The sequence below is a fragment of the Orbicella faveolata genome, unplaced genomic scaffold (genome assembly GCF_042242905.1).
Source record: "Orbicella faveolata isolate gen_17 unplaced genomic scaffold, um_ofav_v1 contig_2, whole genome shotgun sequence".
NCBI classification, from domain to species: domain Eukaryota; kingdom Metazoa; phylum Cnidaria; class Anthozoa; order Scleractinia; family Merulinidae; genus Orbicella; species Orbicella faveolata.
Genome location: NW_028301547.1, coordinates 31262501 through 31289855, shown reverse-complemented (window position 1 = coordinate 31289855; position 27355 = coordinate 31262501). Strand labels below are relative to the sequence as shown.

Below are 27355 nucleotides of genomic sequence, written 5' to 3'. Positions count from 1 at the left end.
AGGAATCTTATGACGAGGTCTTAAATGCGTCAGCGATCATTTTATGCTTTCATAACGGTTTAAAACAAGAATCAAATAAAAGATTAGCCATTGCTATCGTTTGCGTAAATGAGAATTGTGTACCCTTTGTTCGATGGCAATAAAGAGCGCATCTCGTGCCAAAAGCAAGCGCGTTTTGAGTGACATGTCTCTCGACCACCCGGGGTGTTTGTTTGGTTCGAGCTCTCAAAAGTAATATAGGGGCGCTTGTGTCGTACTAATTTGACAAATAGCCCCATTTCGTTAGTTATCTGTTCATCAAATCGACACGTTTCTAAAGAACAGGCGAGGAAGGTGTCAACCGAACGATTACTGGTTCCCCAAAGTCCATGCTTGATAACAGCATTGGCAAATATTGTAATCGTTTTGGCAGAATTGCCTCACGTCAGTAAGTACGTAAAGCTTTCATCACCAGTGCAGGGGTCACAAATTTTTTATACATCGTTTCGGAAATCAATAAGAGCAAGGATGGGGGGTTTACTAAGGGCAAACGGCTAATTCAAGATCCACGTGAGAACTATGCTGTGTTGATCCTTCATAACTTTCAGCACAAAGTAGGAAGCGAGGCCATTGACTGCCGGAATCTTGCGCCAGATAAGTTTGTACAGAATTTGCGATTGGCAAATAAATCTCGCTGTGGAATCCACTCATGGTAAAACCATTTTAGAACGCCGTGAGCTGAGATGCAGGCTGAGAACGGTAAGTAAATGCGATCTTGCTAATACGCTTGTCAGCACAACTGTGATCTCGAAAATTCCGCATTTCCAAAATGTTGTGATTAGTTTATGCCGTATTGTACGCCAAATCCAAACACGGCCTTTTCTCCTCCGATAAAAGTCGCAACTGAAGTTACCTTACCGAAGGCCAAGAGAAGGCGAGGGAAACTTATGATTTTATCGTTTCTCTTTTAACCCCAAATTATAATATGAATGGCCCCCAATAAGTGATTAATTGTGTGTTTTGACATCATCTGCATAACTGTGAATCTTTTCTTTTCTTTTATTAACAGGACACATTGCTTCCTAACACCGCCAGACCATAAAAGACCTATGATTGATTAGGTGACGGGAAGGGAATCGTGTAGCAAATTGGCTGTGCGCGTTTGGGAGCGCGTCGCAATCCTGACAGGATTTTAAACAGACGACACGAGCACCTAAAGTAGAGATTATACAACGCAGTCTGAGCCAAATCTCCTCTGATTGAGAGTGTTTATCGTATTATCATCAACAACTTAGTACTAGACGTCGGCCAAGAATTCCTACGACGGGTATTTCCGTTTCTTGAACGTTTAGTGGAAGTCAAGAACTGCTTTTTTTTCTCTCGTGCCAAAGCCCTGAATAAGTTAACAATGGAGCCGCAGTGTTTTATATCTGTGTTTAATTTTATTGTGTTATTTATATTGGTTCCGAACCTTTATCGCCAAAGTTTCTCGACAGTGACAGCTTCGTCCGCTCGCACTGACTGTTATGATGATTACGGACGGCCACAGAGATGTTTGCCAGAATTTCACAATTTGGCGTATGGGAAACGGATCTACGCAAGCCACTCATGCGGTAAACCTCCGCGAAAATTCTGCAAGTGGCAGCTCAGAGGACACACTTGTCATGTATGCGACTCGAGGGTTCCAAGCAAAACTTATCCCGTCAAATACCTGACTGATCTACACAACCAAAACAACGTGACATGCTGGCAAGCGGATCCCAAGCAATCCCGAGAGAACGTTACTCTAATCCTCTCGCTTGGAAAAACCTATGATATTACGTACATCAGCTTGCAGTTTTGCGGGCCAAGGCCCGAGTCTATGGCCATATACAAATCCCTGGACTTTGGCAAGAGTTGGAGGCCGTATCAGTTCTATTCAGGCTCATGCAGCAGGGTCTACGGAAGACTAAAGAAAGCATTCGCTAGCAGAGAAAATGAACAGGAAGCGCTTTGCACCGATGCGCATCTCATAAAGCCTCTTCAAGGAGGCAGAATTGCGTTCAGCACCCTAGAGGGTAGACCCTCGGCGAGTGATTTCGAATCCAGCTTTGTTCTTCAAGAGTGGGTCAGTGCGACTGACATCAAAATCGTCTTCAACCGCATCAGCGCGGTCAGCAAGAAGCAAGAGTATAAATACTACGCCGTGTCGGACTTGGCTGTCGGTGGACGTTGCCGTTGCAATGGACATGCAGGCAGGTGCCCGATCAGCCGTGACGGGAACCCAGTATGTGAGTGTAAGCACCACACTGCTGGTAACAACTGTGAGCAATGCAAGGCATTTTTTAATGATCGACCGTGGAGGCCTGCTACCGAGACCTCGGCAAATGAATGCGTAGGTAAGAAAGGCTGTTAAATCATTTTTTCAGGGTAGTTTTACGATATAATGTCGAGTCTTTTTGCACCAATAAATCTCAGCGTGTGTCGTGTAGCGATTGAGATTGTTTACGTGATGGCGTATTGTTCCATTGAGAGTGTTTGCGTTTGCTAATTTGCCCTCTTATGCGTAGACTTGTAATAACTGTCATCGGCGCACATTTAGTCGCATTTAGGGCTAATTAGCGTTTGCAAAGCAACGCTTACCTGGGCTTGAAAAAGAAAGTGTTATAAAATGTGTCTTGCGGTTTGAGGTTTGGAATTTATTTTTCCAAATACGGTACGTAAAGACTACTGATTTAGAGTTTTAGCACTCGGCCACCGAAAAACGTGCGGCATCCTTAAGAGATACAAAGGATCAAATAAGGTCCCAGAATGTCTGATGTCGAGTTAGTGGACAATAAATGAGGTGTTACCTCCTAAAGACTGCTTTTTTCCTGTCTATTAACAGCCGGGCTTTGACGTATTACGATTGTCTTACCAAACTGGTACGTGTAATAACGCACAAAACAGCCGTTGACCCAGCTTCGGTGTATTAAGTATACCCTTCTCCTTGCGGAGCTAACCAAAACGACCAGCTCCTTCAGCCTTCTATCCACAGTAAGTCAAGTGTACGTATCACGGCAATAAAGGAAGTTATCTGACAATAGATATTTTGATAGATGATCATTCTTCGATTGAGTTCAGGTTTTACTTAATAACAAAACAGTATAGAGATCAGTTCAGAAAATTTGCCTGTTAAACGCCCCAGGGTTGAAAGAGTAACTGCGTTCTTTTATTGCACTGCTCAATTAAAGATCTTCGCAAGATGTAATTTAAAAACAAAATGTTTTTTTTAAGATTATACGTTCTTGACTATCGGGTTTGCCTTTTGCACTGTTTAGAGACTTGTATTCCGTGTTGAAAATGCTGGTAAAATCTTAGGACTGTCCATTTTAAGTGGGATTATGAAACGCGGATTTGTAAAAAATGCGAAGAATTTATCAAGTTTCCGCGAACTCAAAATTGATATCACAAAAAGATCATTTATAAAGGCCTGTGTTTTGATGCGTCTTGATGGCGACAAGAAAATCACTCTTCACAACGCCGAGAACAAAGGATGAATAAAGAAGAAAATATTTGTATAAGCATAGCTTAAGAGCTTGACTCCATTGAGACGACGAAATAGTTTCTATAATTGAGACTAATTAAGGAAAATTCTATGATCGTCCGACAGAGCGAACTATTTTTACAGAAGGTCTTGTTATTCATTACCCATGCAAAGCTGACAATATAGACACGATTTTTTATTACACTTGACTATTCTGATAACGACAGCTCATTTATCTTTGGACGAGTAGAAGCTTCTAGAGATGGGTACATATTTATATTTATTTCTATTCCAGAATGATTTATTTACATGTTTTAAAGAAATTTCACTTTAAAATTAGAAAGAAACGATGGTACTTGCATTAAACCTTGAGAACTTCAGTCAGCATACGACCCTGTACGTTTCGCAGCCGGAATGATACATATATGTATATTATACCTGATACAAATTCTGTTGATTGTTAAAAAATGAAATAAACGGTTATTTAAAGCACGATTTGCGTGCCTTAAATTTTAACCTTTAATTAAGGCATACAGTTCCAAGGACAGACTAGTTCTTGTCTTATTAAAGCTTGAGTTTTGACTGAACAAATGAAAATGTATTTCTATTGTAGTACAAAACAATTTGTTGAACATTTGGCGCTTTCGGAAAGCGAACAGAAATAAAACAGTCAATAGTCTCTGAACCTTATGTGCATTCATTTTCACTAGAATGTTAACTCCATGGTTGGAAAGATCATTACCGGAATAAACCAGTGTTACAAAATCCACAGTTCTAAGCCAGAATTAAGTGACCGAGATTTCAGCTTGTCTATTCCACAACATGACAAAGTATATTAGCTTTACTAAGATTAATAACCCGAAGTTTTCACTTCCACAATGGCAAACTAAAACAAATCTTCATGAAAACTTTCTGTTTGCAGTGCACACGGATAAGCGAATATTAGAAGCCCCCACAACACCGCCGGCTCATTCGTACACCGAAAACGCATAATTTCTCACAAAGTAAAGAAAGCTACTGATTTTAAGTTTCATTTTACAACACTTTTCTCTCTCTAACAAGAAAAAAGAAATTTGGACCCACGTTATGGCAGGTGCGTATTTGTGTTGTACAAGTAGTATCCAAAATGGCAGACACGGGTACTTTTGTACACTGCTTTAAAGTTGCTACATTTGCGATATAACCGTCTTAAACTTCCGCTAACTTTGACAGGTGTTGACCAAGTTCAGTAGCGACAGGAAATTTGCGGCTCAGTCACTTGTCATTTAAAGGATCTATTTTCGTTCAACAAATCATGATTTGCCGGACTTTGTTGGTGCAGGACGCGCACTAGTCTAATACGAAGCGGCCAGTGATTAATGAAGTGTTACTCTGTCGCAGCGAGTCGGAACAGCCGAAGGTTCTTTCATGCCGGGTAGAAATCATAAATCACCGAAGTGGACAGAAAGCGGCCCACAGACAAACAATAGACTGTAGTCTATTTGTCTCTTGCGTGTGCATTGTTATTCGCGTCCCAGAGAGGTGTCTTGAAAGACACGAACTTTACAAAATGAAATGAAAACGTGTTTTTACTAGAAGACAACACAATCACTGCAAAAATAGATGAAAATATATTTTCGTGATGGTATTTCCTTTAAAGGCCACGTATGGTATAAATCCTAGTGGCAATCACCTCCGTATCCGGCCAAACGGCGTAGTGAAGATGTATACCAGGAAATTAAACATGGCCGTGATAATAATAGGTCATTTAGAAACGGACATTTTCATTTTTAAATCATTTTTCTTGCCGCCAAAAATGCGCCAGAGCATTTCCAGCAGGGCTAATTTTTTCTGTTGTGAAGCTTATTACTGTTTTAAGGTACTACAGGTTTTTTGTTCGTTTGTTTGTTTTTTGTTTTGTTTTGTTTTGATTTTAACTGAGAAGCCCAGAAACTGAAACATCCAGCCCTCTAAACCGATGAATTTGTCCGAATAACTCTTCCGCGAAACAGTGAAAGAAAACATGCCACCACAAATTGAGTATAATATTTGAAGCGAAATACTCAGTTTTTGCTGATATCCGACTCTACCATCAATTTTGTTGCTATTTGACGCGTTTTGTGAGTTGTGTAGGACAGAAACCCAGGTAATTTAGATAAGATTTACATCCTGCGCGTAAGTATGCTATATTGCATACGAAATAATCGAGAAAAATAAATGAAAGAAAGAGAGAAGTGACTGAGAGCGTTTTCGAAAAGCTCCGTTTTCGTGACGGATTAGTGTGGACGGTAGGCCTAACCCTAGAAATAAAGCTGTGTTTTCAAATTTCTCCGACGTAGTGTGGACTGGGCCTGAAAGTCCTGAAGTGAAGTAAATACATCAAGGAATAATATTGTATGTAGTAGTTATTTTCAAATACATAACTTGGGATAGAGTATTCTTCAAACAAACATATTTTGGGATTCCAGTTGCATCACAAAAGTCTGAAAACGTCCTCAGGCTCAACCTGCACCAATCATGTTGAGCCAACGAGAAGTGTCAAGAGAGAGAGGTGCAAATATGTACTTTATGCAAGAAAACATGCCTTCGTGTCCAAGCGAACTTTTAAATATAGTGTACTTTATGGGCGTTTCTATGAAGGAATAACTGAAATTACATACAACAAATAGACCAGGTTATAAATCTCTAACACTGTATTTATCTTGTTTCTCGTGAAGTCCACTGATTCAGAACGCTGTTGCCTTTTTCCTTGTTTAGCTTGTAACTGTAACTTGCATGCAAAAGCATGCGTGTTCAATATGGAGCTGTTTAAACTGTCTGGAGGCGACAGTGGAGGGGTCTGTATTCACTGCAGACACAACACGGCGGGAAGATTCTGCCATTACTGCAAAGAAGGCTTTTATAAAGATCCAACAAAGGACATTACTAACAGAAGGGTCTGCAAACGTAAGTAATATTGCTAGATATATCTCGGGCTTGTATTATTGGGTTATTATTCCCCCGATCTAACTTTCAGGTAAACAAAAAATCATTGTCCTTAGCGATTGCCATTAATTTCCTGTAATAGTAGCTAACGCCCCCCTCCCCCCTCCGTGCGCTTCTGTTTGAATTCTTTAGATGTTGCACGCTAACACTAACACAGTTTCTTTACTACTAATGGAATCAATTTATTATATTTCGCCGTTCCACGTGCTCACTGCATGTGTTCCCATTCGCTGTTTTTTACAAGATCAAAACATTTCGGCCATGTATGATGGAGTTATGATTGCTTTGCCGCGGAGGATTGCGTGAAGGGCTTACAGAACGTTTGCGTGGGAGGCTATACCCTATACCTGTAATGCCTGTTGAAAAATTATGTAACTTGGCTTTATGATATACAGGGTAGAACAATGGTGACTTGATACTGATTGATGTTCGAGACTCAAGAGTCGTTGTGGTTGATATAACAAACTGGATTAGCACGCGTGCAATGCCATGTTGAAAACAAAATCCACAGTGTGTGGAAATTTCGATCGTTTTTGTTATTTTTCAACGCTTGCTGACTGCCTGTTTCTCGCATGCTGCCACTATTTCTAGTGAACAACGCGTTACCGAATTTCTGAAAATGGTAATAAAGCTTTGTACGTATGTGAGCAGTGGCCGGCTCGTCAGCGCGCAGAATTGTTTCATCGCCCGCACTATCCCTAAATTCTTGGGGGCGAGTATTTGTCGACTCTTTTACTCAAATGGTCGTTTGGTTTAAAAGACGAATGTGACTGAAACTGTAAAGCTCTGCGTTCATTGGATTTAGTACTATAAGAGCTTGTTATTGTCTTTCAGTATTTGCTCTTTAGAAGTTATAGTTCTAATAGATCTAAGCAGGGCCATTCTTACTATCCTCTTAGTGGGAAGAGAGCGTATTAAATCAAATATTTGGAATAAGTGTTGTCAATGAGCGTTTTAGCAGAGAGTGCTGGTAGAATGCGATTTATGCTACTCACATTGTGGACCATTGTAGCTAAAAATCGACAAAAATGTAACTCAGATGACTCTTTAAAGAGCAAATCTGCGGCAATTTTTAATTTAATTTAATTTTAATTTTTTTTTTTTTTTTTTTTTTCTGGTGTGTTTGTTTTTTTGTTTTCTTTGTTTTTTTTGGCGCGTTTTCCGCCTGTCGGTCGACTACGTTGACCTGCTCACCGTCTAGCCAAAGTTAAGCAATATGATACATAAAACAAATATTACAGAACATCTGGGTGGTCTGAGTAAAGGCTAGTTTTAATGTTACGGCAGATTGATTTGTTTACCCATTAACTTTAATTTTAAACACGATCATCGAACTCGTCGTTGCCGAGCTGGCTGATACAATCAGTCATCAAACAAATGAAACCAAGTTTCAAAGCAATGAATACCATCATGTGCGGTATCTTTCATAAGGAGTAATGCAATTAACTTTAATTATTGTGAAAACAGACCGAGACGTCGACTATGAAGGCCAAGGTATGGGGAACACAAACTAATTAGTACGGTGCTAAGCTAAAAAGAGATAAACTTTTCGTGTTCAATTTGCTATTAGGCACGACCATGGGCTTGTCCCAGCTTGGTACAAAGTGACCGTATCAAAACTAATCCGCTAACAAGATAAATGAAAACAAAATGCGCAGTCATAAGTACAGCGGAAACCCTCAGGAAATGATTAATCACCTCATCTTTTGTAAAGCTTTGTTTTACTGTACCCGGTACCCGGTCGAGTGCACAATTTTACTAACAAGTAACAGGACTACTCGCTTGTACAGTTGGGAAACAATTCAAAATTCTCTCGGCTGCCCAAATTGTACAAGAGCTATAACAGGCACGTACAATTTTGGCAGTTGTCAGGAATTTTCTCATCAATTCCCCCAAAGTTACACAGCAAGTTTCAAGTACTAATTCCTTGAAGGGGAAAGCACGCAATGTAATCAAGACAATGCTGTATAGTTGAAGGTTTGGTGTCCTCGAACGATAGACTGATGAGCTGAGCTTGTCGACCGCAACGAACTCCTGGCTAAAAGATCGAGTTTCATGAAGTTGGTTCATGTTTCCAGACGAACTGCAGTTAGCATTACAAATCATTTCATTTTTACACTGAGAACATTAAAAATCGTGAATGTTAACATCAATATTTTGACAACAAAACCTATCCAAAGACAGCAAATCCAGTTAATTTCTGCCGGCATACATTCGACCACTCGAGATTAGTGGCATTTAAGCCTTTCAGGACCGCACAAATAGATAAGATTAGGATTAAAAAAAAAAAGTGGTATACTCAGAGGATTGTTCTGTGCACTGAAATCATTATGTTGGGTTACACAGTTGATGAAACAAAGCAATGACTTCCAGGAGTCAATTTCTTGTATCAATGCCCACGCGAAGACTGACAAGATGCAAGAGTCAATTGCATTTGCAGGCAAGTTTTGTACTTAATCAAATCAATCGGGTGACGCCTAGTTTCACCTATCTGTCTCAAAGACAGATTCAACGAATATATACGCTCTGTCGACAAAACTAACATTAAATCCAAACCCAGCACTGATGCCGAACATTTTCTCTCTCATCCTAATCACTGCTACACTGGCATGCAACAAGTCCCGCTTGAACTTATCCACTCCTCGCGTGGCTCAATCAGGATTTAGCGGGGACTTTGGGGTCCCCGACAGTACAAAACAACAAATTAACCTAACACTTAGATAGGCCGATTTTTTAATTTAGCGGGGACTCTGGGGTCCCACTGACGGTATGAATTGATGCCATGAATCGTGAAACTTGTTACCTACGTAGACCCGGCTTATCTTCACTTTATTTAGTTTGTTTTGTTCTTCATTTCCGCCACTCCTTTTAGTTTCGAAATATGTGTTACGACATCCACCATTATATAATATTGTAATTTCATTTTTATAATTTAGTAACATCTAAACCTGAAGAAGGCTGGTCTGGCCAGCCGAAATATTATTTAAAATATACAACGTTGTGTCAGCCTTGCGTTAGTCTTTTACTTCTCATCGTTTTACTTTTCAAGTTTGGCTGATTAGATCTCCTGTGAACGTTCCATCAAGCACGATCTTTGTTCACGCACGGCTTTTGCAGTTTATTTATACTCTTTATTTTTTATGAGAATATTGTTTTTCCGACCGAGGCTGAATATTTTTATTTTTCTGCCGATTTTAGGCTGAAAATATACTTGTGTATATTCTTATATTACAGCATATAAAATTTCTGTTTTCGAAGGTATTAAGTGTCTGGATGGTATTAAATTAATTTGGAACCAGCCTGCAGGCATCAGAGCATCGACCATACGGCTAGTGTAGTTTTTGTTGCCTTTTGGGTACTTTTACCATATACGGAGAGAAGGAAGGATTTTATACGGTTTATTGAAAAAATATAATTGTATTGTATTTACAAATTTTCAAAATAAAAAATTTGTTCTTTTCAAAATCTTAGCCTCGGGTTTATTCTTAAAATATTCTTAAATTTCGCAAATTTCAGACTCGATATTCTGTTAAAAAAGAAAGATTGTACTGAATTTTTCCCTATAAAACTGTGCTCTACACTCGTATGAAAAAAATAGAAATAAAATTGAGAGTTCGGTCATCTGGAAGCAATGTCTTGCATAAAGCTTCGCGCTCTGAAATCGGTTTACATTATAACGAACAGGCGATCAGTAGAAAATCTACAGGCATAACTCAGAAATTTTAACATTGGCGGCAGATTAAAATCTCAATTAGCTATTTAATCTGGCTTATAAATTAGTTCATGCTCTTTACCAAAGCAACAGGAATGCATTCCAATGTAGTTTTCCCCCAGACTCTTAGAGAGCAAGCCGACTTTTAAGTCACCAAACCCTGTAAGCGGCTATTCAGAAACAAATTTCGGTTTGTTTGTGACAGGAAGAGATCTTAAACAACCAGGAATCAAACGTTTACTAACTTGATATAGGCTGATACCCTAATCAAAGTAAGAAAGAGATGTTTCATATTAGATGCTCAGTCGACAATTTACTTACAAGACTTTTCATTTTACCCACGTCGGACCAAAGAGCTAGAGATGCGTCAAACAGACAACAGATAGACTTCGTTTTTTAATTGACTTTTGTAATTTCCACAACATATATTTTTCTACCTGAATAACATGAAAAACTATTATCGTTCACAACAATTGCAGTATTACAACCTTTCTTTTAAACAGTTTACGAAAGCCGACTGAAATCGTAAAAGCTCAGGTCAGTTTTGCTAAACTGAAGCAGCCAAAGATGTTATTAGCGTCCATGTATTGTCACTAAAATCTCATCAAACGTCTCCTTGCCACACCCCTGTGATGGCGACGAGTCTGGGTTTTTGTCGAGGGTCGAGGGTCGAGGGTACTATGTCGAGGGTCGAGGGTACCATGTCGAGGGTATTAAAACATGAAATAAGATAAATAAAAAATAAAATAATGGTTAACTCAAATATAAAATAATAATTAATAATAAAATAAAATAATAATTAGATAAAAAATAATAATATGTTTCTAAAAATAGAATAAAAAACAATTGAACACTTTGTGGTGATATCGTTGACGTTAATTATGTTTGATATTATGTTTGATCGAAAGATCTTCGGAAGTCTTCGGGAATCTTCGGAACATTTTAGAAAATGTTCAGAAAGTTTCGTATGCCCTTCGGACGGACAACACTCTGAAAATCTTCTATAGGTGGTCGGAATTCATCGGAAAATCGTCAAAAACTTCGTTCTTGGTATGTTTATAAAACGAACAAAATTATACACGATGCAAGAATTTTTCTCCTCGTGTTCAACTCGATATCTCAAGAGTTCGCTAATCGCACTCGTGAGATATGGAGTTTAGCCTGCGAACAGGCTCCCGAGTGGGGTTACGCAAGCTTAGCAAGCTTAGCTGCGAACGCAAGCACTTGATGACGAGTTCAACACTTGATGACGAGCGCTCCACTACTCCACTACTCCACTACTCCACTACTCCACTACTCCACTACTCCACTGCGTAGCTGGCGATATTTTTGTGTTTTAAAGCGCGTACAAGGTACAAGCTTGACAACCATGCAAATGGGGTCTCAAATTAAACAAAGGCCTTTCACAAGTTACACGTTGTCAAGTGTGAACAACGCGGGGTCAACGCGTGATTTCGTTGTATTTGTTCTGGCCTATTGGCGTAATCCAAATGTCAAGGAACATGTTTGAACTCAAGACCATAAAATGTTGCGACCATGTTGGGACACATTTTAATGTTACATTTGATTTACCGACGGAATATGTCGACAAGTCACGCTGCTTGCCAGTAGTGCTTTGACATACATATGCCATATCACAACATGTGATTGGCTGCGGCAAATTGCCAAACAAATATAGGGGAGTGGCGTGTTAGAATACCTAATCGCGATTTCCGGTGTTGTTGAACAACTCAATTGCTTCAAACAGCATAAGTCGATATCTTCATTCGATTTCCCACGTTGCAAGGACAGTAGTCTCATTCGAAGTGTAGATATTTAGAGAATATGGATTCCCCGTCGAAGACATACTCAGAGGCCGTGAAAGGACAGGCCTCAAATGCATGGTGGAGGAGGTACCAGGAAGAGGACGAGGAGCAGGCAATGTTAATTGCCATGGAAAAATCAAGAGAAATTGTTTATAAGGTAACTGTCGTCCTAGTTGTCTGGCTAAGATGTGCTTTATTTCAGGGCAAATCCCGAGAAGGATAATCTGTTTTGTTAAGGATGGCTTATGCAGTGTGCAAAATACAATATAATACTGTTCTTAAATTGTGGTCCTTGTGTTTGTAGGTGGATAGTTCAAGTGATGATGGAGCTTCGGATTCAAAAGCAGGATTTAGCGGCATGTCTAAAAAGGAGGACAAGCGTGTTAGGGTGAGTCCGTTTTGACTGCGTTTTATTTTCGATTTTATTTGTTGGAATCTTTAATTTTTAGACTTAAATTCTAGGTCTCTTGTCAAAGGAGATATGTTAGGAAATTGTGTCAAAAATGTTTTCGAAATTTTGTCGAAAATTGTCTCGAAGCACTGAAAGGCCAAACACGCAAAACTGTCAACAGGACTTGCGCGTAAACAGCTACATTTGAATCGTCTGGTGCCAGAACAACCAAAGGAGGAATAAACCTATACATCGAGCAAGAGAAACATAAGCTCGAGCAGATAGCTGCAAGCAACATACGAATGTCACTAGACAAACGTATAGCTTTCTCAAAGTAAAGCTACGGCGTCTCCGAAGGAAATCGTACGAGAACAAATATGATATCCGTGATAAGGATCTACCTACTGTGCTTGCAAACAGTTCTAATCACAGCCGGGCCCGGCGTCACAATATAGAATACAAGTAAGCAACATGTCACGGTAAATTTCATATTTCGTCCCTCAAAAGCAAATTCATGGAGACTCATAAAAGCATATCTTGCAATAGAAATGAGCCTAAAAAATGCAAAAACACATGGCAAATTACAGAGGTGTCAAACTCAACGAGTCGACACGCAGATAACATGCAGACCTATGACCTAAAAAAAATTTGCCATAGCATGATCTAACGGCTCAAATTCACTTAAAATTCCTCCTTGTTACACAACATGAAGTGCCCTTCATGAACACGAGTGAAGCGACAAGAAAGGTCGAGTGACCGAACAGAGAACGGCAAATGTACAAATGTCACGAACCGTAGGAGTCGTGTAGGCTAGTCAACCCCATTTTACACTTTACATTTTACATGCCTGAAAGGCCATTCGCCCGGACTAAGAGTCGATTCGCCCAGACAACAGTTCGATTTGTCCGAACTAAAAGTCGTTTCGCTTGTACTAAAGGTATCTTGCAGTTGCAGAGGAACAAAACCCCGGTATAGTCCGTCTGCGAATCAGCGCACAAAAGCTTGTTCCGGCCCCCCGCGTGTTACCAGGGATTTCTATAATAACCTCTGATTTGCTTTTGAATAGAGCCGTTCTGGAAACGAAGTTGGAAGGGAACGCCTGGGTACTAGACCGCCCGTTTTCCTTACCGCTCTCCGGGTAGTCCTCTCCAGCTTAAACTCCAATTCACTGTACCTTAAGCTACACAGACCCTACTTCGCTGAGGTGGACGACAAATAGCAAAAGGAACAGAACAAAATGAAAAAAAAAATGTAGTTTACAAATATTTTGGCAATAATTAATTTTACAACATTTTGCTTTTAATTTCTAGGTACCACTCAAGATCGAAAAAGTTGACCTGACAATCGCGCCAGTCAAGTCCAAAAGCTCAGAAAGGTAAATTAACACTTGTTCATCGTTGTTTCCGTTTCTGATATTGACTAGGAGAGCACTTGCCGTGAAAACTAATAAGAAAGCATGAGTGTGTAAGCTAAGTAACGATTAAAACTACAAATTCGACTATGGAAAACAAAGGGGAAAACGAGTAGAAACTTGACTTACGTCTGATGTTAACTCCAAAACATAACTCTTGTGTTAACTCCTTAACTCCTGCTTAAATCCATTACTCTAGAAGGGACGACTTTAAAATACAAGTAAAAAGGGAGTTCCCTAGATAAAACGACCTGATAAATAAATTCACTTCCTTTACATCAAAATGAAATGTCCAGTGGATTTACATGTATACTCAAAAGGGAATTTCATAAACCAATTATTCCATTCGCCCTTGTTGGATACGACTGGTTATAGTCAACGACGCGCAAAGCACTCGAGGAAAGCTGACGAAAAACAATAAAACATGATTTTTCTATGTTTTATACTCTGATTAAACATAGGTTTTTTCAGAGCGCGCGTAGACTCCTATCTATATTATAATCTGTTAATAATATACATGAAAAAATTACTCGAGTCTGATTGGCCGAGAGCAGTGCAGTTCAGTAGTAACACTACTGAAAAACGTGTAACACTTCATCGAGGTCGTGTGATTTTTTAAGCTAACCGCTGACCAAGTTACTTTTTACCATTGTATCGCGGGCTCAAAATCTTTCATATTTATATTGTTAATAAGTAATGTTGTTTTTGAATGATGTCTAACCATTCGTGTTTTTCTGTATAAAGGTCATGGGACAAGATGAATAATAAAGGTGACTTATCCGATTTTGACCCTGAAGAGCAGGAACTCATGAAATCAGTGTTTCAACCGAAACAGGGAAAAAAACCTAAACGGTAAGAATATGTAGAACTGTTGGTCTTTTTAAAGGGACGGTGTCACGGCAAATATATCGTATTTATCCGATTAAGCGCCCAACCTTGAATAACCTTGAAGGAAAAGTTATGAGCGTCCAGCCTCGAATAAGCGCCCACCCCACCCCTCTAGAAAAACTGACGTGCACGACTCACTCTCAAAGTCCAAAAATTTAATAAGCAGTAGTCTTGTATTTTTGGCCCAGAATCAGCAAATTGAAATGTTAAACAATGTTTAACATTTTCCACTAAGGCATAATATTGAATTAAGTGGTTTGCTTTTCCTTAGGAATTTAAGCGGGGCTGCAAGAACGGCTCTAAGTGATCGAGATGATAGCGAGGAGAGTTCCAAAGACGATTCTGACAGTGACAATGAAAGATTGGCTGACGAGTGCCGGTTGAAGCAACGGAAAATAAGCGTTGAACTATGGGACGGTGTGGACAAGGAAGTGGTGGAACGTTTACCGGACGACATCGACGGGGACAAAGTTTACGAAATAAAGGGCCAACTGGATAAAAAGAAACTAGTTGCTGCATTGAAGGATGGGAGAAAGTGGAAGAAAAATTGCCCCACTACTTGGAGAGGACATGCTCGTGTAAGGTACGCGGACTGTAAAGGATCATTCAAGTGCACTAGAAACGATTGCCCTTTTAGAGTGCAATACGGTGTGATTAACACCACGCAGTTTGAGAAAAAGAAGACCGGCGAAGAATTTCATTGTAAGGGTTGTGGTTTGATGGCTGAGTTTGTTCCCTGCTCTGCTCGTAGATATATAAGTTATGGAAAGAAGTCAGCCAAAGTCTATCACTGTGGACAGCACACCTGTCCAGTGATAAAGGCACCGGTCAAAAACACAGATCAAGTGCATCAGATTCTAAAGGACAATCCTAACATTAAACCCGCAGAATTACAGTCTGCGTGTATATTATCGACAATCCGCCAGCAGTGCGACTGGCGCGACGTAGAGAAGCAAGCCGAAGCAACATTGGATAAACAATGGATTTCCAACGAAAAGAAAAAATTGAAGAAAGACATTGAGCCAGTCGGGCACAACTTCGAGGCAGTGGTTACGTTTAAGCAATATTGTGATGAAAAGGACGAATTTTATGTTTACAAAGTTAATGACAGGCGCGGAAACCCAGACAAGCCGTCCTTCGTGTTTAAATCAAGTCGAGAGAAAGCTAAGATAGCGTTGAACATGAACAGAAATGGCAGTCATTATCTCAATAGCGAATTTTGTTATTTTGACGGGAAGTACAAACGTTGTCGTGGCTTTGCACCTTAACTGCCAGCGTCTACCATTCGCTCCTGCGAAAACAAATAATTCTGGGAACAATGGAAGCGGAATCGGAAAATTCTCAAAATGTCGCACTCTTTTGGGAATTGTTTAACGAAATCTTAAAGAAAGTTTCTGGCAGTGAGAATGAAACTTTCAATCCCATTGGCTGGTGTACAGACTTGGCAGGGGCAAACTTAGCCGGACTGTGTGCTGTATTCGGTGAAAGTACAAAATCACGAATCAAAACCTGCGAATTTCATTTCAAAGACCACCGAAACAAAAAGGCGAATAGACTCGACAGTCAAAGCGGGGAGGAATTTAAAAGCCTTTGCAACGAACTTCTTGAAAGTGTATCAGAAAAGCATTACGACACTGTTAAGAAACGTCTCGATTCGTTTATCGCGGCAAAGGAGGAGCGATCGTTCTTGCAAAGTTGGTTATCATGGTGGCATGACAGAAGAGGTTTCATTTTCCGTGCCTTTGCGCCGAAAAATGGACCAAGAATGAACCAAGCAGAGGTCATCCATGCCGGTTGGGGACATCGGGATAACCCAAACATGTCGCTTCTTGAGGTCTGCCAAGCAGACGTTAGAGACTCCTTATTGTTAGACGTGGAATTAAGAGGTTATGCTGCGGGAACAGCTACAGGTGGGGATGGGCCATCTTTCTTACAAAGTAAGAAACGAGAATATGCGCGTGAGCTGAACAAAGCTAGAAAGATGGGGGAGGAATTGTTACAAAGCGATGCCGAAGGTCTGACAATCGATCCGGCAGCGTCTTTTCGCCCGACAGAAAGGAAAAAACGCACACAGGAGGCCACCCGAAAAGATAAGGTTAACAGACCAAAACAAAGTGCCGCCACTGGGACGTTTGCTGTGACAGACAAGCGAGACCGTCCATCTCACACCACTGCATCTAGTAGCTCTCATGTGCCTGCACCTGACCTTCTGTCTTCAAATTATAGCTTAGTACCAGCCTCTCAGCCTTTTCCGTTGTTTCCTTTGCCGAGCTGTACTGGTGCTCCCTCGCTGTACCAGCCCCCGTCGCAGCACCAACCTCTGTCGCAGCAATCTCCGTCGCAGCACCAACCTCCCTCGCTGCACCAGTCCCCGTCGCTGTACCAACCTCCGTCGCTGTACCAATCTCCGTCGCTGTACCAACCTCCGTCGCTGTATCAACCTCCGTCGCAGCACCAACCTCCGTCACTGTACCAGCCTCGGTCGCTGTACCAACCTTCGTCGTCGGGAATGGCACGTACTCCCTATCATGCAACACCCCACGAGCAGTGGCATTCCGGCTTGTCGCCGTATCATTATGAGATTTGTTTATTGCCTACCAAAGTACAAAAGTGCTATGGATGCGGTAGTGACTTTGTGGACAAGTATAGAAAGCCACCATTTAACCTTGTCGTTAAACACGTGGATAGAAGGGTAATTCGAAGAAACGAAGTTACGGGACAACTCGTATTTAGCCATGATTATTCTAACACTTATTATCACCCGTCGTGTGCACATCTAAGACGCAAAAATCCGGTATTTACCGGCCTTGTCTTCATTTCCAACGAGCTTTTTGCTGCATTGGAACCTGGCCAGCGTGCTGTCCTTGAAGCATGTGATCTAAATGTTGTTTCGAAGTAAACATAGATAATGATGGTGAACTAAATCATATCACATTTTTTCGACTATTTTGTTCTTGTTTGCACCTGAGACGTGGAATTTTTCGTGTAAGCAGCTAGTTCAATAAAAGAAACTAGATGCCGAGATTTCTTGATGTGGGTTTTGTCTGTGATCGTGTCCGTGATCGTATTCGAAGTCTTATTGAAAAAATTATCCCGCAAAATGGAAATGCTTTGGTTGCGCTTTTCTTTGAAATTACACTGACACGTGACACGTAATGCAAGCAGGACCTTCTTGTTTTGTTATCTTGGAGCTCGAGGCTCCCATACAGTCGGAATTAATCAACCGCTTAACTATGCTGTAGAATACTTTTCTTTAATATCCTTTTGTTTTGTTGGGAGGGAGGGGGGGGGGCGGAGGGGGACGGGAGAGACACAGTTTACTAATTATCCGAAGATTGTACGAATGTTTCCGAACACTCTCCGAATTCTGAGAAAATTTCCGAAAATGTTCGAAAATATCCGAAGATTGCCGAGGAAGATCCGTGGGATACCATTTGCTACCACTCGCTATTTGAGCTATTTGTTTAACACGAGGAGAAAAATTCATGCATCATGTATAATATTGTTTGCATAGGTAATCATACCGTGTAGAGTTATTTGCACGAGTGAGTTTTTCAAAAAGCTGAAAATTGCGCGAGCCGCTTTGAAAAAAAAACTCCCAAGTGCAAATTAATTTCTAATTGAACTCGAAACATGAAAAAAATTTCCGCGATACAACGGTAAAAAGTAACTTGGTCAGCGGTCAGCTTCAAAAGAAAACACGAACTCGATTTTCCGATGAATTCTGACCGCCTATAGAAGTTTTTCAGAGTGTTGTCCGAAGGGCATACGAAACTTTCTGAACATTTTCTAAAATGTTCCGGAGATTCCCGAAGATTTCCGAATTAATTATTATTTTTAATTATTATTTTATTTTATTTCTTTTATTTTTTATTTATCTTATTTCATGTTTTAATACCCTCGACATGGTACCCTCGACCCTCGACATAGTACCCTCGACCCTCGACCCTCGACAAAAACCCAGACTCGATGGCGACATGTACACCTCATTAACAAGAGAATCAAAGTCATCTAGATGTCATCACTTCATAAGTTAATTTTAGGTCATGGAAAGTCTCCATTAGTAAGAACCTCCTCTTACTGGTGAAAGTGTAATGTTACAGAAATGACACAGTGAAAATGGATAGCGAGAACTTGCACTGGCGCACGCAAAAATAAAGTAAAACTTGTTAAATATTTGGAGCTATTCATATTACGTATAATTACATTATTCTGCGGTTTTAAGTTTACACAGTTAATGGGACATCTCCATTGAAGACTACCAGTTGCCTACATGGACCAACCTTTGCTTATAATGCCATGTGAAATGTTCTGATTTTTAAATCTGTGGATGAAAACCATGTTGAAACTTCAGAGTCTACCAATATTGGCTTTAGTATCTTAAAGAAGCATAGCCTTGAGAGTGGATTTGTTATCTACAGCTCAGGAAAATCAATTTATTGCTGCCGGCGTTCGCTCGCGGAGGGGGGAGGGTACTTCTGTAAATTTCGGGTAGGTGGTCGATCGGTCGGGGACGACCCACATGAAAAGGTCGCGGATGCTCGTCGCCTCGTTTAGGGGTATAAATCAAGGATTCTGGTCTCACCAAGCGTGTTGATGACAAAATGGCTCTATTTTTAGCTGTCAAAGTATCTTTTAGGGTGCACTCGAAGAAATAATAATAAAAACCCTCTTGTTTCCGTTTTTGGGCTCTCGAGTCCGGTTTTCTGGCGCGGGCTTCTTTCCTGGGAAGCGGCTGGTAATTGCCCACATCCAGATTGGTCTCCCATAGGGGTTTAACTCAAAACTCCCGACGAACGGCCTTTTCACATGGGGGTCCTCCCGAGGATCCGATCGAGCTAGAAACACAACTGCCAATATTTACGGTTCTCATTATTTCTTGCAGCATGTAACTGCCACCCGCACGGATCTATGGGAAAGGTTTGCGACCAGAACACGGGACAGTGTCCTTGCAAGGAAGGCGTGACACGGAGACAGTGTGACAACTGTGCTGTGGGATACGAGAACACAAAAAGTCCCATTGCTCCTTGCATCAGTGAGTATTTACTTCTGAAACCACTCTACAACGTAGGTCATTTGCCATTAGAGTCATAGCAGTATATGGCTTTTATTTTTTACATTTTAGCTTTGTTTAATCGATTTTATGTCGACTTATTTGTATTTTAGCTAATTTGTTAGATATCTTAGGTATTCCCTATTAGCAGGGGGATTCTCCTCCGCTAGTTTTCTGGACACCTTAATTAAGTCATTATTATTATCAACTAACCCTGTTAAACTAAGACCAAGAGACAGCTCACTAGTATGAAATCTTTACTTTGCGTGGTTTAAAAGACGTAGAAAAAAACCTCTATGCGCACGAAGGCCAGCTCCGAATAATAGTTTATTGATAGCCTGTGTTGCAACGCTTGCTACACAGGCTATTTTATTGAGGTAGAGAAACTCTTGCCGGAATGCTAAGTAACAGTGGATACAACTAACAGGAATGGTTAAGACTGAAAGGCGATTACAAATTGTCAACTTGAAAATTACGATACGGTTTTTTCCAAAATATTATAGACTCACTAAACACAAACAAGAGCCTATCACAGCACGTAGTTGTGTTTTTAGCCTTCATTACTCTTGTTTGAAGACATGTTTCTCACGAACATGTTTCTTGCGAACATCGCCTTCACAGGCAACTCTATGGAAATCTGAAATCACATAGAGTTGGTAAATCTTGTGCGAGAAGCCAAATGTAAAGCTCCCTCACTTAGTCATTCACTCAACCTCTTCGTCCCGGCTAGGACATAAAGCCATAAAGCTCACAAACTGGTTATCTTATTTTTTACGTTTTATTTTCAGAAGCACCAAACACAGTTATGTCAATACAGCCCAAGGATTCTAGTAAGCTATTTTTATACCACAATTATATTTGGAAGTAGTTTGCTTTAGTAAGTTGAGGTTTATTCTAAAATAAATAAGTTAATAACAGAGCTTGTTTTGTCTGATTCTGTTGTTGAACGTGCATAGCGATTGCTTGACACCTCATATTATTTCATTGCAGCCTGTTCCCAGTGCAAGAAAGTTGGTCTTTCTAGGAAGAAGTTTTGCCGGAAAGATTTTGGTAAGTTCTTATCCGATTATGGAACAGCCCAGGTAGAGAACAGGTTGTCAACAGGGCTCCTGGTTTCGATCAGTTCCTTCACAAAATATGAAGGCCATTTCCAAGTTACCTTGTGCTTCTTTTTCAAAACGAGTCCTCGTGGAAAACCTTTCGTATGAAAATGAGTTTGATTTGCATGAAAATGAAGGTGTAGGAGGAACACATTTCCGTATGAATGGTTTCGTCCGAAGACTCGTTTTGACACCGAGGCCCAAGGCAACTCGGAAATGGCCTATTGAGGTCTTGAATTAGACATGAATTTGTTGAGACTACAATAAGAGAAGCCCTGGGAACGAGGTTGGTTAAGACTCATCTTCTCATTTAACACTTTCAGCCATGAAAGTGGCAGTTCTTGGGTTGGATAGGACATCTCAAGGGGACTGGATCCGAGTCACCGTCAACGTCATGACACGCTACAAGCGCTCATTAGTTCGTCTGAGACTAGGGAATGAATTCTTGTGGATACCACGACGAGACTATAAGTGCAAATGCCCAAGGTTGCGACCTGGCCGAGACTACCTGATCGCGGGCTCAATCAGATCCACTCGCAGGAAAAAGTCGATTGTAGTGGATCACCGTAGTATGGTAGTCTCGTGGAATAAGAACATGGACAGAAAAGTCGAAATGATAAAGAAGAAGTGTCAACATGAAAACGAAGCTGAGCACCGCTACAATTAAACAAAAACCACGAAACCTTATCTTAAACTACAGCGAAGTAAACCATTTAGTTGTCGAGTTTCACTTCGCATGAAAGCAGGTGCGAATAATATAGTTCCAAGCAAAACGAAATAGTGAAAAGGAATGACAACAAATCCTAAATGCTGACTTGATGAGCAGAAAGGAATTACCCCTATTCTGTTCCAGGCTCTCTCGGTCAGTGAGGACGACACGCTCTTTTATCCTCTGCCCGCCTCGAGTCGTCCCCACTGACAGAGAGCCTGAAACAGCCTAAACTACCTACACATATTTGTCAAAACAGCTATTATATTAAAAAGTATTTTTATAAAACTACAATTAATTTTATCATTTAGCACATTAAAAGCACTTTTACATTTGCGGAGATTTTAGTTTTTTCTTACGGCCCTGGTGTACTTACCGTTTACAGCGATGTTTATGTTGCCTTCGGAAGCACGGATGACGTTAGTGGTCTAAGGTCGTCTAAGTTGACTTTATCCTCGCTTGTGAAAGGATATGAGGCTTAGCTCAAAGTTCTTATTGATATAGATAACTGTGCTTCCACTAAGGACTCCTAAAACCGCGCCAGGGATCCACAATAACAGGCCGGTACATGGTTAAATTCTATGCTTTTGTTTACCCAATTACTTCCGCGTTTATGTTGTCAGCTAACCATTTTATTGTTACTAAGTGAAGGCCGTCATTTCGTTCATGAAGACAATCGTCATTTCAGTTGCCTGAAAAAGGAAAAACTGAAACAGTATTAACCAGGGTATATACAGTACCACTCAAATGTAAGCTTTGCTGCCGAGAGCCAAAGAAGTGACGCAACACTTGTAGCCGTCTTATTATAGCACTATACGTGGCATATCGTTTCATATCTACAGAATTTCGTCCACGACAAACTGATTCGACTGTGCTACATGAGCACAAGGTTACTTAAAATACCATCCGTGAGTCAAGCAGTCATATTAAGTCAGGATTTAGTTTGCGTGCTGTTTCACATGGCACGTTGGAAACGTTTTCTGTGCCGACACATGAATGTATGGGTAAACGTTATTCTGAATAAAAGCACGCTAGAGTAGTTTTCACTTGAGTGTCGAAAAGTAATTGGTTTTGGATTACTACGCTACACGATTGGCTTACAAAACTGCGCCACTTTTTCGTCCAATCAGAAGGAAGAGCAAAACCAATTGTGACTCGCTCGCACACGTTTTACCGCACTTCGCGTCAGGTACGTGTATTTAGTCCGACTTTTGATTGGTTCATTGGATTGTCTGTGACCTTTGTGATTGACTAGAGTGATTACTATGGTTTTGGTTTTCCAACTCGAAATTGAAAACCGCTCTAAGAGAACTTGTATGTAGGCAAATAGGTACTGCTTTTGAGATTTTAATTCTTATATTTCATCACCGACTAACGACGCGGTAAGGTGTCTTTGATTTTCCCTGCTTTGTGTAATTTTTATCCAACTTTTACGAAATATTGGTGCAAAGCAGTTCAAAATGTACCTGACTGCTGTGGCATTGTCAATATGGAAGAATACGTACTTGTGTTGAGGCGGCGCGACCCGAAAAATCCGCAAATTTCGACTCCTGAATCGGCCTTAAATCTCCCCTCGGATGGCAGAAGTCATTTTGGCGTGTGGCAAATTAAAAACGAAAAGCGAGTAATTTAACAAAACAACCGGCTTTTATTATATACTCACCAAGTCCTTTCGTTCCACAAAATAAAAAGGTAAACTTCTTCTGACCCGAAGTTCGACCGGCTTAGACCTCTTAGGCGGACTGCCACTTAAGCATTTGGCCAACACGCGGTCTTACAACTCAGTTTCATGTCTGTCTAATGTCAGATTCTGCAAATAAAACCAATTAAATACCTTGGTGAAAGACACGTTAGTTTTGAAAAATAACTCATTTTCAAGTCGTTTTTTTTTTTCATAGGCCAATCAGTTCATGCCAGTTTTCAAATTATTTCCATCAATCAATCCATTGTATTAAGTTTAACTGGTTATTGCCACTAAACAATGGACGAAAATTGAGCGAATATGTGGCAAAAACAAAAAAGGGGCACACAAGACAGTAGCTGAGTACATGTGTCAGTGGTGTTCTTACCACATCTCGACGTCTTCTGAGATCCATTACTGAACAGACGATCGGAAACATTAAAACTACATGTTTTATATAATAAAGAAACAAACTATACAAAAAAGACTTTCAATGTATTTTATTTGCCCACTTTGACAAACAATAAAATAGCAATTTGACGTAATTTATTGTCTATATAAAATGAAGCAATCTCATTGGTTACTTTACGCAGCAAAGAATTCTAATTGGTTCAGAGAAACCACGCTACTGTCAAACTTAAATCAAGCGTCGCTGGTAGTGGAATAGAAAACTTAAAGCAAAAACAGAATTGAACTGCAAAATCCACAAATTTATACAAAATGCTGGAAAAGTTAAGTTAGTTTTTGTCATCAGAGCATCCCTGTGAGCTAAGAAAACCTGGACGTTGCCTTTAATATTGCAGGAGTTGAAAAAGCCGCTCGATAAACTTGCGCCTAATAAAAGGATTCTCAAATCTCCACTAAAACAGTGGGTTAAATCAGGGTGAGGTGAGTGTCTGGATAGGACTTGTTGTAAGTCAAGAATGCCTCCCCAAAAAAATGTAAATAAATAAATAAATAATAATAACATTAGGTCAAACTGTTTGGTGTTAGAATGTGCACTAACAATGAGAGATACAACCTGCGATGCAGCCACACCTACCACAAGGTAGTACAAGAAATAAATAATAATAACAATAATAATAGCAAAGGAGAAATTAGACTTGCAGTGCTTAATTGAAAAACAGTAGTCTAGATGTAGACCTTTTAGCTTTTAGTTAAGACCTTCCCTAACAACAAATATGCTACTTCTCTGGGTAAAATGAGCCGGCATGTGAGTTGGAGACATCACTTCTGATTACATAAACCGTCAAAGAAAGTAGTTCCAACTTTTAAAATTCTAGGCTCGACCTCTGTCTACGAATATTGTTGTCCAATCAAGAATGGAGAGATATAAAAGCAGCAGTTGTCTCATTACAAAAATGGTTTGATTCCCATTTTTTTTGAACCAAACTAGGAAAATTCTAGAAAATAAAAGAAAAAAGAACATCTCGACAATTTACGTTTTATAAGAAAGAATATAGACTTCCTGAAAAAAGGACAGCCTCTTCGGCGCGTGCACGAACAGTTTACCTACAATTTTTAATGTTCTGGAGTTCTGCTCGTAGGTGCCAGAGGCTGAATTTAGCCCCGTTGATTTTAACAAAACCCGTGATCATCTCCAGCTCCTCGCAGATCGCATTTCGGCGATAAACTACATTTTGATTCTCCAGAAACATTTTTAGCACAGCATTTGCAAGGAGGTTGCTTTCTAGGAAAGTATCTTCCTTTAGATCATGAACTACAGTTAAGGCCGACAAACAAGGGGCAGAGATCATTCCAGCTTGAGCTGATTTCGCCAGTGTGTACGCTTCAGCAGAGATGTTGTTAATCCACGGATCAACTTCCAATCCTTTGTCCAAAGGTACGAAGCTCCTCTCTTCCGGGGTTGAATGCGTTACCTTTGCAGGCACTTGCGCGATCACTTCTGAAGGAATACATCCAGGAGGAAGGCAAAATGAAACCACGGTTGAACGAACTCTGCACGCTGCAGTGAAAGATCCCGAATGTCTCGAAGAATAATCGGAGTCGCGCTTTTCGTCTAATACGCTGTGGACCATACAGGTTGATTTCTTTGCTCGGCTACGTATCTTCTTGAACGAAGGAGCAGCTGAAGGCTTGTCTAGAGACAAAGAAGACGCCACATTCGAATCAACAGTTTCCTGCGTGTCACTGAACCACTAACATCGCTTCTGCGCCACTCCTAAGGATAATGGACCCTCGCGGAGCCCACTCTGTTCTGTTAACGCCGAGTCTGTCTCTGCGATTTCTGTCTCCGGCTCGTCGCAATGGTCAGGGTATTGTACGCGGTGGCCTCTTGATTAGTGAAGAATACAAAAGCGAAAACCGGCACAACGTTCCTCTTGATTAGTGGGCGCGACTACGTATCGAGGGTTCCGGGTTCCAGCCCTGGCCAGGGACTTTACTCTCACAGTGCCTCTGTTCACCCATGTGTAGTGTTCACCCATGTGTAGTGGTAGTACACTAGATCTGGGCCAAGCTGCTTCAAGAAAGATTAATTTAATAATCTTATCCAATTATTAGCCCAAGGCCAAATTTTAAGCCCTGTATTTTCCCAATGAAGATTTTTAGCTAAAATAATATCATGCAGTCCTCGAGCTTTGACTTCAATGAATCTCGAGTCCACTAACCGTTAAAATGAAAAGCATAACATTCTCAAGAAAATAAAATGTCGATTGACTCTTAATCCTGGGCTTTTGAGCAACCGTGTTCTGGATCAATCCAGTTGTTAATTACAATCTTGGTTGCTCTGTTGACTTTACAAATTTGAACATTTGTAGAAAAGGAGGCATTCTCTTGGACATCTTCGTTGCTATCTCGGTCATCATCATGGCTGGTCTTCTCTTTGTGGTTGGCTCCTTCAATGGCAGTTGACCTTTCGCCCTGTCCAGGACGGTTTAATGACGTGGAGTAAAATGGGTCCTCCACCCTTATCATGACTTCCGTTGGAATGCAGCCTGGAGGATTAGGAACACATCGATAGTACGGCGCTCTTCTTCTGGGTACCATACTGGTGCCCTCTCCTCCAACTTCCACATCACTGCAGATGCTAGTAGCCCTCACTGACGAGGTCGTCAATTTCCCAGGTAGCTGTTCAAAACGTGACTTCAGCCTCTTTCGTAGCCGACTGAATGTTCCAGCTTGGCTTTTCTGCTTCACACTCTCGGCTTTTTTCTCGGGTGAGTGTTGTAACTCTCCTTGGCTCTCTTTTAGATGCCCTTCAGTCTCAGAATTTTCCCAAGATGCAACTTGAGAATTTTCAAGGTGAAACTGATACACCTTCTCCTCGTCGGGTGTTTTTTCATTCCAGGAAACATAATCAGTTCTGCACGCCTTGCCGCTCATGTTTTAACTGATTGTTGATGTGGTAGAGCTAACAATATCTCTTTCTTTTATGTGTCTTTTATGTGTTCGAATTTTGCATTGCGAAATCGTTTCACCCTGATCTTTGCAGATTTCACTCACTAATTAGTTTCGGAATGATTTTGTCACCTTTAAACCAAGAACGTTTGACAGATTTACACTGAACGCAGAAAAAAATAAGGGATGGAGTGTAAGGCGCATTTTAAAAGCCTAATTTAATACATGGCAATAGGCCTTTTCACGACAATTTACATTACAATATAATCCAGCATGCGAGCAATTTCGAAAAATTTTGTAGTGTCTGCCCGAAATTGCCTGGAATCCACATTGGATTACATTGTAATGTAAATGAGAAAAGATAACGGTGGAAACGGCTATTGAACAAAATCATGTTGAGCTTGCAGAATAAATATTTATTTTTTATGATTTTCCTTCTGAGTTTTCAGAGTGTGGAGTGGTTGACTCTTATGCCCCGGGCACCATGGAACCCACCGTGTTTTGACATGCAGAATTAAACGTGTGCGTCTTCAGAAAATTTTTGTGTTGCGGAGAAACGTCAAATTAGGGTTTATCATGCTTGGGGTGGTGTTACGGCCCGTCCACACTACTCTGCAGCTTTATTTCTCCGCCGGGTATCGCCTGCCGTCCACAATAATCCGTCACGAAAACGGAGCTTTTCGAAAACGCTCTTCAAACCGGACAGAAAACACTTTGAAAACGAAACTTTTTGATAACGATGGCCTTACGATAATTATATGATTTTCCTACTCGAGTCTTTTTCAATCACAAATCCA

General features: G+C 40.5%; 1 protein-coding gene and 1 pseudogene across 2 annotated transcripts; both read left to right on the top strand.

Annotated features, from left to right (window-relative positions):
* The first annotated feature begins 209 nt into the window (after positions 1 to 209).
* LOC110051549 (netrin-1-like) lies at positions 210 to 21852 on the top strand. The gene is made up of 7 exons (XM_089288661.1): positions 210 to 738; positions 1049 to 2357; positions 6221 to 6409; positions 19541 to 19690; positions 20497 to 20538; positions 20699 to 20758; positions 21132 to 21852. Exons 2-7 carry the CDS (start codon positions 1388 to 1390, stop codon positions 21473 to 21475), a joined length of 1755 nt encoding a protein of 584 aa, XP_089144787.1. The 5' UTR covers positions 210 to 738; positions 1049 to 1387; the 3' UTR covers positions 21476 to 21852.
* Positions 11763 to 17679, top strand: LOC149112831 (uncharacterized; annotated as a pseudogene). Its single transcript, XR_016206989.1, has 5 exons — positions 11763 to 12122; positions 12270 to 12353; positions 13667 to 13731; positions 14512 to 14619; positions 14927 to 17679. The product of XR_016206989.1 is annotated as an uncharacterized LOC149112831 (transcript).
* Positions 21853 to 27355: the final 5503 nt, after the last annotated feature.

Excerpts from the sequence above, each read along its gene's own strand:
- LOC110051549 (XM_089288661.1), top strand. The coding sequence starts at position 1,388 with ATGGAGCCGCAGTGTTTTATATCTGTGTTTAATTTTATTGTGTTATTT. Across the intron at positions 6,410-19,540 it reads TAACAGAAGGGTCTGCAAAC|CATGTAACTGCCACCCGCAC; the intron begins GTAAGTAATATT and ends TATTTCTTGCAG. Across the intron at positions 20,759-21,131 it reads GTTTTGCCGGAAAGATTTTG|CCATGAAAGTGGCAGTTCTT; the intron begins GTAAGTTCTTAT and ends TAACACTTTCAG.